Here is a 12520-nt window from a genome sequence, read left to right on the forward strand (position 1 = left end):
ATGTTTCTTTGTGTTGTGTTTGTGTTCTTTTCAGGTAATGTTTCAACAGTGTTTACAAATAGCATCTCATAACTGCTGTTTGTAGTGATTGCAATGAAATCCACAATGGTTTGGGAGCTCTAAGGAAAGGCAGTCGTGTTACTTAGTCGTTTCACAGCGATCAAAAACCATATAAAACAAGAAAAAAGTACTTCATATATACTTTGACAGTATTTTTGTTTAGGTTTTCATTTGGGATGTAGTTCAGCCAGGGCGGCACAATATTCTAGAATTCTGTGGCAGCTGGAAGAATGAAGAAGGATCAGATTGTTATAAAACATCAAGAGAGCACAAAAGGAAGTAATTTGGATTTGTGAACGCCCACTGCCTACCCATCCACTGACCGCACCGCACGTCACTGCTCATATTCCTATCACAGCTCCTAGACTAAGTAGACATGTGAATTAGGAAGTCCACAGCATTAATGTGCAGGTAGGCCGAAATAGTAGCCTTTCAGGTTCCAAATGAAAGATATTTCACAATACAGCTACTGCAGCTAATTACTGTTCTGCACTGTGAAGATCACGTGATGCAGCCCGCATCATCAGCAACGTGGAAGCAAAGTGGCCTGGGTCTGTGCATGACTTGTGAATTTTTCATGTGTACACTGAGTGCTACATTTGCTACATTATATATATATATATATATATATATATATATATATATATATATATATATATATATATATAAAATCCAGTGAGTCAAGTAAATTCTTTATGAGACAGTACAAGACTTTCATGCCATAAGCAATCATCACCTGTCGTTAAATATAAAATAGGATGCAACAAAATTAAAAAGAACGTTTATTTCCAACTTAATTCAACTATGTTCGAGGTACACAACTTAAAATGTGTTGTAATTTCATAGCAACATCTAGTGGTCATCTCCAAGAACAGCCCCACTCTAGTCAATTGCAGTGCAGAAATTTCAGGGATTTCAGTCCTACTAATCAATCTATTGACTGCTCACATTCTATCCTCTGTGGATTATTTAAATATGTGAGCCAGCTCTGGGCTGCTGTACTGACACTATGGCTATGTTTAGAAAATAGAAAATCTATTTATTGCTCTGTACAAACGCTCAAACAGATTTACAAGGTTAACCATCAATGCTGAATAACAAACACAAATGGACAAATGAAAAAAGGATGTATGTAGAATGAAACAACTAAGGTATTCCTAATAACCTCAAATACCTTCATCATTTGCATATCAAGGCAGAAAGTATGATCTTTTGCATGGCTTTGCCTGTAGTTCCAAATGACTTTTCAATCAAGGACATTCACTAACCAAATTTCCACAAAATACATTCAGTGTTTGTAGTACTGTCTTGCAGGCATGTCTTGCCAAAAAAAAAAAAAAAGCAATAGCATATCTTCTTGATGATATTCTCAGTCCTGAGGGATGTCTGAATTGTCATTCTTAGCCTGTTTCTCCTTTGGCTCCCTCTCGGGTTGTCCAATATTTATCGTCGTTTGACTAGTTTTAGAAATCTCACAGGGTGAATGTCCTTTATGTTTATCAACTTCATTGTCCTCTTTCTTGTTTACCTCTACAAGTCCTGCACTTACACCTACAGGTGTGCTTCCATGTCCTCCACTTGTTTGACCCTGCTCCTGTCTTCCCACTTCTTTATCCAAGTCTCTTTCCCTACTTGCTGGCCTACTTGTCACTCTATTCCACTCTCTTCCATGACTATCTGGTGAGTTACTTTTTTGTTGTTTTTTGTTGGGGACGTCATGGGAGTTGATTATACGATTTGGCAAGCGAATTAGTCCTTCTGTGGGAGTAGGGAGTAGAGGTGCTTTATGTTTTAATGGTCTTACTGTTGGGGGTATATTCGGGCTGTCAAAATGAAGGCGAGGTTGACCTCCCATGTCTGAAGTTGGGCCCATGGGTCTGCTGAATGGTGAGGAATGAGGACCACCAGGGCCTTGAAATCTGGTGGCTTGCTGACCTGTTTGAAACTCTGAACTGCTTTGATTGTGTGAGGGCATCCTTGGATTATTGAAATGGGGTGATGTTAATACATCAGAATGCTTTGAATCTGGTTCCCTATTATCTGGGCCCTTCCTTTCATTACCTATCATTCGACCCCTCAATCTTGGTTCCTTGCCTCTTGTGACTGAACCTGGACCCCTAAAATCTGACTCTTGCATGTCTTTTATGAAGTCTGGTTCATGCCCCCTTGTGTCCATCTTAGGGCCCATCATATCTTGACCTTTACTGTCAGACCTAGCAGCCTCCATGTATGGGTCCCGCCTCTCAGGCCTAGGACCATCCCTGCTTAAATGTCTCCATTCAGGTCCTAACCCCCTTAAATCTAACCCTCTCCAGTCATCTTGTTCTGGTCTGGGTCCTCTAACTTCTGGGTCTCTCCCTTCCTCTCTAAAATCTGGCTCAAGTCCTCTCCTACCTGGTCCTGGGCATTCTATTTCTGGACCAGACCTTTCAGATCCAAGTCCTCTAAAGTCTGGTCCTCTTCTATCAGGCCCAGGTCCTCTACTATCTGGCCCACTCCATTCATTTCTTACACCTGGACCTCTCCTATCAGACCCTGGGCCCCTGTAGTCTGAACCTCCAAAACATTTTCTTTCAAGGCCTGGGGCTTCCATATCTGAACTTCTTCTGTTGGACTGGGGGTTCCTAAAATCTGATCCTCTACTATCAGGCCTGGGACCTTCAATGTTTGGCCCTCTTGTATTGTGCCTGAAGTCTGGCCCCAATCTATCTGGGTCTTGGCATTCCCTGTCAAACCCTTTCCAATCACCCCCCATGCGATGATCTTTTTCATCTGATCTTTGGGCTTCCATGTTTTGAACTCGTCTATTGGGTCCTGGACCCCTACAGTCTAGTTGTCTTTGACCTTCACCCGGCCCTGGTCCTCTCATATCCAGACCTGTCCTATCAAGTCCTGGTTCCCCCATGTTTGGATGTCTTTCCCTCCTGAAATTTGGCCCTGGTCCCCACCTATCTGGCTCAGGACAACCTCTATCAGGTCCTCTCCATTCATCTCCTGGGCCTCTCCTGCAGTGCCCAGGGCCCTCCATATCTGGGCCTCTAAAGATAGGTCCTGGGCCCATGAAGCCAGGCCTTCTGTATTCATCTCCTGGGCCTTGTCTTTCAGATTCTGGACCTTCCATATTTGCCCGTCCTCTATCAGACCACTGTCCCTCCATAACTGGACCTCTTCTATCAGGCTCTGGGCCCCTGAAACCTTGCTCTGCCCATTCATCTCCAGTATTTGGACTGCTTATCTCTGGTCCTGGTCCTCTCATTTTTCGGCCTTCTCTTATATTCAGCCCCGACCCCCTAAATTCTGGACCTCTTCTCTCTAGCCCAATAGTTCTGAAGTCTGGCCCTCTCCATTCATTACCAGGCCCTGCACTATGCGGCCTCTGACCCTGATCCCAGATAGGCCCCAGCCCATCAAATTCTTCTATTCCCCATTCCTCTTGTGGGCCTCTTCTATTATTCACAGGGCCTTCTAAGTTTGTACCTCTTTTAATGCCTGGGTCTTTGAAGTCTGGACCTCTTGATCCTCTTCTATAAGGTCGAGGGCCTTCAATATCTGGAATTATCCTCTCTGGTCCTGGACCCCTGCCAGCGGGACCTTCTAGTTCTCTCCTATCTGGCCCTGTTGCCCTAAAGTCTGGACCTCCAGGTCCACTTCTCTCAGGTCCTAGCCCACTGAAGTTTGGAACTCCATGTCCTCCCCTATCTGGTCTGGGACCCCTTAAGTCTGGATCTCCTGGTCTTCTCCTATTTGGCCCAGGTCCCATGAAATCAGGACCTCCTGATCCCCTCCTACCTGGCCCTGGTCCCACAAAGTCTGGACCTTGCCTATTTGGTCCAGGGCACTCCATATCTGATTCTCCTCTATCTGGATCTGATCCCATGGGGTTTGGACCTAGTGGATCTCTCCCAGTTGGCCCTGGCCCTTCAGTATCTGGACCCCTCCTTCCAGGTCCTGGCCCTCTGATGTCTGGACCTCCTGGCCCTCTCCTGTCTGGCCACGGGCCCATGAAATTCGGACCTCCTGTTCTATGAGGTCCAGGGCCTTCAGTAAGTTGACATTGTCTCTCAGGACCAGGTCCTGTGTAATCTGAAACTCCTGGTCCTCTCCTGTCTGTCCCTGGCCCCATGAAATCTGGACCTCCAGGTCCTCTCCTGTCTTGCCCTGGTCCCACAAAATCTGGGCCTTTTGGTCCTCTCGTGTCTGGCTGTGGTCTCATGAAATCTGGACCTCCTTTTCTGTGAAGTCCAGGGCCTTCAGTATGTTGACCTTGTCTCTCAAGACCAGGTCCTGTGTAGTCTAGAACTCCTGGTCCTCTCCTGTCTGGCCCTGGTCCCATAAAATCTGGACATCCTGGTCCTCTCCTCTCTGGCCCTGGTCCTATGAAATCTGGGCCTCCTGGTCCTCTCCTGTCTGGCCTGAGTCCCATGAAATCTGGGCCTCCTGATCCTCTCTCGGCTGGTGATGGTCCCATGAGATCTGGCCCTCCTGGTCCTCTCCTGTCTGGCCCTGGTCCTGTGAAGTCTGGACCTCCTGCTCTATTTGGTCCTTGGCATTCAGTATGCTGACCTTGTCTCTCAGGAACAGGTCCCCTGAAGTCTGGACCTCTTGGTCCTTTTCTATCTGGCACTGAACCTTCCATATCTAGACCCCCTGGTCCTCTCCTATCAGGCCCTGGACCTTTCATGCCTAGAACCCTCCTGTCTGGCCCTGGTCCCCTAAAGTCTGGACCTCCCGGTCCTCTCCTATCAGATCCTAGAACCTCCATGTTTAAGGATCTTTTATCAGTGCCATGGACTCTCCAGTCATCCGGTATGGCTGGTTCTCTCATAGCTGGACTTGATCCTCTCCTTTCAGGCCCTCTCCTTTCATCTCTCAATTCTGAATGTGGACCACTCCAGTTTGGATCGCTCATGTTTGGACCAGGCTGTACAATATTTTGATCCCTCTCACTCATACCTGGACCCATATAATCTGGTCCTTTCCAAATATTTTCCCTATCAGGACCCCCTGCATTTGGTCCTAGACCTTGCCAGTCTGGATTCCTCGTGTCTGGAATGGGACCTCGGACTGCCTGACCTATTTGATCTCCAGTATTTTGCCATCTTGGATTAGACACTCTCCTTTCATCCCTGCTATCTAGGTTACTTCCATATTCCAAATCTTGGCTGGACCCCCTATTTTGTGTCCCCCTCATACTTAGCTCTGTTACTTCATGCCTAATTTCGGGTCCTCTGACATTTGGCCCTTGCATAGTCATTTCTGTTGCATTATCTGAACCTGGCACTCTTAGATCTAGACCAGCACCTCTAATATCATGACCTGCAGACCCTATGCTTGGGCCACCCCTTTCATCCCTTCTGTCTGGCCCAGACGCTCTCATACCTGGACTTGGACCTCTTTGTGGCCCTTGCTTTTCACTAATAACACCTGAGGACGGCCTATTTGCCCTACCCTCTATCCACTTATTGAAACCTGGACCCCTATCTTGAAAAGCTTCTCCGCTGCCTGAATCTACATCTCCTATATTGGACCCTAAACCTCGTCTACCATGCCGTGGACTTCTTTCATCTGATCCTGGATCCCTACCATGCCTTTTCTCCCTCCAGTCCTGTCCTGGGCCCCTCCTAGCCTGACCTCTTGCATCTGGACTTGTTTCTCTGACACCTCGACCCCGACATCTTGTATCATACCCCGTAGCGGTCAATTCTGACCCTGGACTTCTAAAATCTGGATTCTGACCTCTCACGTCTTTGCCCCTCATGGCTAGCCCTGGACCCATTAAACCTGATTCTGGACCTCTAACCTCTGGACCTAAAGCCCCTCTGTCTGAACCTCTATCTGGACTGTGACCTCTCAAATCCAGTGCTGAAAGACTTAACCTTTGCCTTGGACCTCCTGGGCCTTCCTCTCTTCGGTCCTGACCTAGACTGCTAATACTTTGTCTCTTCCTGTCTGGATCTGAACATTTGAAATCTGGACTTTGAGTTCTCCCGTCTGAACTTCTACCTCTATTAGGTAACCCTGGACCCTCAATAACATGCCTTTCACCTCTAATACAAGGACTTTGATGTGTCATATGTGGCCCAAAACCTCTTTCAGGGTTGTGAGCTCTCATGTCCCGACTTTGACCCCGACCTCGACCTCTTCCTTGACTTATTGTATCTGATCCTAGATCTTTAATTTCTGTAGCCGGGTCACTCAAGCCAAATTTTCTTTCATCCACCACATCTGATCTACAGGCCATCTCTGCCCTGAGGGGATTTATAACCCCACCATCTGTCTGTGGACCTTTAAAAGAAGAACCTTTGCTTTCATCCATAATAACTTGACCTTGATATGGCATTTCAGTCCCTGGTCCCCTTACATCAGCCCCTGAGCCTTGAAGCTGTAGGTAATTTATATCTACATCTCTGTTACTGACTGTCAAATCTGACTTACTCATATTTGGACCCTGTCCCCCTGTGCCTGGACTTTGATGCCGCATATCTTGCCCTGGGCCTCTTATATCAGAGCCTGTAATATCTAACAGAGGGTTCTGCATGGCTATACTAGAATCTCTGGTGGCACCTTGTACCTCTGTGTTGTTTATGCCTGGATCATTCCTCTCACTTTGCAGGTTTGATCTTACTATATGAGTATTCATAATAGCCAGTGACTGCCTTTGCCCTCTCATCTCTTGCTCTTTGTATCTGATTGCAGTGCCTGGACCACCTCCTTCAAGATTTATTAATTGTCTGACAGGTCCTCCCACTTCTAGCTCCAAACCCCTCATACCTGGCCCTCTAATATCTGGTCGTGGACATCTAATTCCAAAACCTGTAATATCTAGACCTGGACCTCTAATAGCTTCTCCTGGACCCCTTATGATCTGGCTTGTCATGTGAAGTCTTGGAAAGTTGATCCCCAGGCCTGTCATATCAGGTCTTGGACACCTCATCCCTGTTAAAGCTGAAATTGGACCCCTGATCCCTGTCAAATCAGGTCTTGGACCCCTAATCCCTGTTACAGCTGGCATTAGACCCCTGATCCCTGTCACATCAGGTCTTGGTCCCATAATCCCTGGGCCATATACATATGGACTTGGGACACCCATCCCTTGACCACTTAGGTTTTGCTCTAGATCACTCTTATTTGCACCATAAATTTGTATCCCTAGGACATTAATATCCAGCCCTAGACTCTTTATCCCTAGTAATCTCATGCCGGGGCCTTGAATTCCTGAATCTAGTCCTGAACTTGTATTAGCTGATCCTGGACAAGGACTTGAATTTTGTACAGCTTGGTCTATAATTTCCAAATGTCTTGGGCCTGGGCTTTTCCTTTCCATCAGTTTGTCTGTCTCATTTATACCTTGGCCTCTGAAAACATGGCTTTTTAAATCTAGACATTTCATTCTGGGATTTGGATCATCAGTGCCAGGCAACTCTATATTGACCCTTGCTTTAAGACTGTCATCAGACGGACAATTATATTCACTACTCGCATTTGGTACTGAGCTGCTGATATTTGGTGCAGGATCTTTGTCTTCCTCTACATTATGTAAGTCACTCTTTCCTATGCTGCTGGGCTTTACAAACTGTGGCTCTGGATCTGGGCTCTGAGGAGAATCTCGAATGGGTGGATCAATTTCTCTTAGAGGAACTGTACTTTCAATTTTGCTGTTCAATATTGGTTCTTCTTCAGAGGGCCTGACCTCCAGCTGAAGAGGGCCACCTCCAGTGTCCTGATGGTCACCAACTGAGTGTTTTTGGGGCTCCAAGGACTGTTCCTGTTCATTCATTCCAAGCTTCACAGCGGGTACAAGATTGCATGTCAATGGAGTGCTTGAGTCCTTGTCCAGGTTATTTTTGTGAGGATCTGGAAATTTGCTGTCAATACTTTCTAATTGTGGTCCATCAGAATCATTCTTTTTAGTAAGAGCATGTGATGAGGTGTTATTCGCTACAAGAGATTCAACAGCAGAAGTTGCTGGTTTATTACTCGGAACACTTGAAAGTTTTGATTCCTCCATGAGATGAGGGGAAGGTCTTTTTTGCTGTCTGGGTAAGAAAGAGACAAATTCTCTTTTTCTGGGTGGCGAGGGAGATCTTCTACGTCCACGAGAGTGCCGTCGTGAGCTACGCTCTCTATGATGGTGCCCTTGATCTCGAGCTCTATGCTTTGACCTGTCTCTTTCACTCCGCCTGTGTCTGTCCTTTTCCTTTCGCCTCCGGGAATGAGAAGGGGAACGCTGCTGTGACCTTTTTGGAGAGCTTCCACGTCGGTCCCGGTCTCGACGACTTCGTGTCTTTGGTGACTGCCTGTGTCTTCTGCCCTGATGTGAAGTTGAAGGAGTATTTGTATGGGAGGCACTAGACAAAGAGGAATCAAGAGTCTTTGCACTGCCCCCTTGAAATACATCATCTTGCATTTCATTAAAGAGAGATTCATCCTCTGGGTCATAAGCCACATCAGAGTCTTCGATTTCTCCAGCTGAGAAATACATTTCAGTTTCCTTAACATTTTCCAGGGTTTTATCTAGTTTCTTAGTGTTGGATATGTCATTTTTAATTTCAGGGTTAGTGCTTGAGTCCTTGTGCAGGTTATTAAAAACTGTCTTGACAGTTTTTGAATCCACATTTTGACTGCTCGTGGCTTGAGTAAGGTCATTCTTGTTGTCTGCTGACTCTGAAGGTTTTGACCTTGACTGCTCTACATCAGTCTGCTGAGATGTGAGTAGAGGGAGAGATTTTGCTGGAGGAGACATCAATGAATCAGAAACAGAAAAATGAGCCATGAACATGCCAACAGCCTCTCTCTGTTGACGTAGTGCCTCTTCCTGCTCCTTCAACTGACGTTTTTGCTCTTCAATCTGTTTATTAAGCTCCTCAAGCATCCTTTGCTGTTCAGTCAGTGTTGCAGCAGAGACAACAACAGTGCCTGAAGGAAGGGTTTGCAGAACCTGGGCTGGGCTGGGAGCTTGAGCTGGGGCTAGAGTGGGAATTGGTGTAAGGACCTGGACGGGTGTTGAGACAGGGCATGGTGTGGGGGCTGAAATTTGGGCCGTAGCAGGGGTTTCTGCAGTACCACTTTTAGTATGTATATCCTCAAAGATAGTATCATCTTCAGGATCATAGGCCACGTCATCTTCCTCAAAGGTTGATGGTGCAGGGTTATCCGTCTGAATTTTTTCCTCACTCAGTGATGCAACCATTCCGTATCCCATTGCTGGATTATATTCCTCCTCTGGATCATAGGGTCGGTCATACTCATTTTCCTCTTCCTCTATCTCTTTGACTTTGGATTTCTGTCCATATTGTTGGACAATTGGATCCACCATGGGGTGAGGTGCTTGAGAAGGCCCTTGGAGCTTCCCAGCACCAACTGTATTTATTGTGGAGCTGCTTGCAGCAGTGACCTCAGAGTCAGAGGGCTTACTGCCAAACAGGGTCTTCAAGATAGTTTGAAGAGGAGTGCTATCACCAGATGTAGTGGGGGGATTCTTGTCAAATGGGACTTTTGAGGTGGATAGTGTGGAAGGAACAGTGACTGAGGTAGAAATAGGAGGGGTTGCTTTAGTAGAAGCCAAAACAGATGGTGCATTTATTGAGCCAGAGGAAGATGAGTCTGATGGTGATCCAGCGGAAGGAGGAGAGCTAGGACATGTAGCACTTATAGGGGTCTCTGGGTCATAAGGTTGGAAAATCTCCAGTTTATCAGAACCATAGAGCACTGGGGGTTTCGGTATCCACATGGGATCTTTTGACATGTGAACTTTGGGTCTCTTCTCTTCAACCTCTTGTTGGAAGTTTCCTGGACGTTTTGGTTTCTGGGTAATTGCCAGCCCCAAAAGTAGATTTGGGCGGTTTTTCTCAAGCCCTAATAAAGACAAAGTACAACAAATTAAATGGTATCTAAAATGCATACTCAAGAAAGGCTCTGCTTTGTTCTAACATCTGCTGTTCTGCTTCCATCATAAGTGTTTTCTAAATTGGCTTGCTTGGTCACAGACAAGGCGATGGACGGACGGACGGACGGACGGACGGACGGACGGACGGACGGACGGACGGACGGACAGACAGACAGACAGACAGACAGACAGACAGACAGACAGACAGACAGACAGACAGACAGACAGACAGACAGACAGACAGACAGACAGACAGACAGACAGACAGACAGACAGACAGACAGACAGACAGACAGATAGATAGATAGATAGATAGATAGATAGATAGATAGATAGATAGATAGATAGATAGATAGATAGATAGATAGATAGATAGATAGATAGATAGATAGATAGATACAGTTAAGGTCAAACTCATTAGCCCCCAAGGAACTATGGGACAGTTCCCTAAAATTCTGCCCAATGTTTGCATCATTCTTAAAACTTTACATAGTAAAACATTCATCAATGTTAAGGCCCCTATTTGGTACATTTTGGAATGTAAAATACATTCCAAAATACATTCCAAAATGTCCGCCAGGCCATCACAGGACCGCAAGGCCATCAAAGGCCACCAGGCCATCACAGGACAGGCCGCCAGGTCATCACAGGCCTCGCGGCCTGTCCAGGGTGTCTCCCCGCCTGCCGCCCAATGACTGCTGGGATAGGCTCCAGCATCCCCGCGACCCTGAGAGCAGGATAAGCAGTTCGGATAATGGAATGGATGGGATGGAATATTAAGTAAATTTTCAGGTTTCCTTTATACCAAATGTAGTGAAAATTGAGGTGGTCAAAATTATTAGCCCCCCGTGTAATTTTTTGCTTTCAAACCACACCTGACCAATCAATCAGCATTGAACTTTACTTAAAGAGAGACTGACATGCCCTTTCTGGACAAATTTTTTAACATTGGGAGTTTGAATCATAACCGAAAATAGGTGTGGTTTTATGAATTCAAAGCTATAGGCTACTGTCTTCCTGGGTGGGTGGGGCTCAGTACCGCTCATCACTTGTTATTTACAAAAAATGTCAGATAGCGAGAGGGAGATCCTCTGGAAGATTACAGTTTCGAGGAGGAGAATTCAGTGATACAAATAACTGTTAGATAGATAGATGATAGATATTTAGATAAATAGATAGACAGACAGATAGATAGATAGATAGACAGACAGACAGACAGACAGACAGACAGACAGACAGACAGACAGACAGACAGACAGACAGACAGACAGACAGACAGACAGATAGATAGATAGATAGATAGATAGATAGATAGATAGATAGATAGATAGATAGATAGATAGATAGATAGATAGATAGATAGATAGATAGATAGATAGATAGATAGATAGATAGATAGATAGATAGATAGATAGATAGATAGATAGATAGCAATATGTTGTAGCAAGATCGATAATAAAGTCTCAGCAAAATAGCACAAACTTGAGCCAAGTAGCTAGCAGGAGGGGGTGAACGAACAGCTTCTCCGCGTTTTTATAGCATCTAGCTACGGACACACCCTATATGCAAATTGACTGGTGTCTACCTATCCACTGGCACAATTAGTCATTGGACACCATCTACAGTCAATCACAAATCTCTCTCGAGTGGCCGCAGATGCGTTGTTTTGGCCACTGAATTTCTCTGTGGTCACATTCCAACTCGGAACATAGCCTATCAATAGGAATTTTCAGATTTTGATGTCAGTATCACTTTAAGGGACTCCAATGAACAGGGCTAGTGGCACTTGAACAGGGCTAGTGGCACTTGATTGAGAGGGACTACTCTTAAATTCTTGGTAAGAAGTAATTTCATCATGCCAAAAAGTAAAGAAATCAGTCTGGAACTCAGAAAGGAGATTGTGGATGCTCATCTTAAGGGGGAAGGCTATACTGCCATTTCCAAGCGTTTCACAGTGTCTAGAACAGCTGTACGTTGCATCTTTGCGAAGCACAAGGAGACAAATTCTGTTGGAAACAAATCCGGGCGTGGTCGAAAGTGCAAGATTTCAATAACTTTGGAGAAGAAAATAGTCAGAGATGTCAACAACAATCCCCGGATCTCTGCCAAGATGACTGTTGCTGAACTGGCCTCTTCTGGACTTGATGTTTCAAGGAAGACTGTTGTGAGGGCTCTTTATCGTGGTGGGCTTCGACGTCATTGTCCAAGAAAAACTCCATTGCTCACACAGTGGCACATCACAGCCAGACAGAAGTTTGCCCATGAACATTTGAAACATGGGCATGAGTTTTGGAAGTCTGTCCTTTGGTCTGATGAGACTAAACTTGAGCTGTTTGGGCACATGGATGTTGCTTTTGTTTGGCAAAGGAAAGGAGAGGCCTTCAACCCTAAAAACACAGTTGCCACAGTTAAACATGGTGGTGGGAGCATAATGCTGTGGGGCTGTTTTGCTGCTTCAGGCACAGGGAACCTTGTTCGGGTGCATCGGATCATGAAGAAAGAAGATTATGTTGACATTTTGAAGGATAATGTAAAGAAATCTGCTGCCAGTCTAGCTTTAGGTCACTGCTGGGT

General features: G+C 45.6%; 1 protein-coding gene across 1 annotated transcript in view; it reads right to left on the reverse strand.

Annotated features, from left to right (window-relative positions):
- Positions 1-840: 840 nt before the first annotated feature.
- The window catches only part of LOC130129007 (death-inducer obliterator 1-like), a 52436-nt gene continuing 40756 nt past the window's right edge, over positions 841-12520 (reverse strand). Inside the window, exons 16-20 of the mRNA XM_056298802.1 lie at positions 9124-9915; positions 8739-8976; positions 8152-8371; positions 7537-7654; positions 841-4809 (exon numbers count right to left, since the gene is read on the reverse strand). Of these exons, the coding sequence (XP_056154777.1) occupies positions 1430-4809; positions 7537-7654; positions 8152-8371; positions 8739-8976; positions 9124-9915 (4748 nt within the window). The 3' untranslated portion in view covers positions 841-1429. The remainder of the gene's footprint in view (positions 4810-7536; positions 7655-8151; positions 8372-8738; positions 8977-9123; positions 9916-12520) is intronic.

The sequence above is a fragment of the Lampris incognitus genome, chromosome 2 (assembly GCF_029633865.1).
Source record: "Lampris incognitus isolate fLamInc1 chromosome 2, fLamInc1.hap2, whole genome shotgun sequence".
Taxonomy (NCBI): Eukaryota; Metazoa; Chordata; class Actinopteri; order Lampriformes; family Lampridae; genus Lampris; species Lampris incognitus.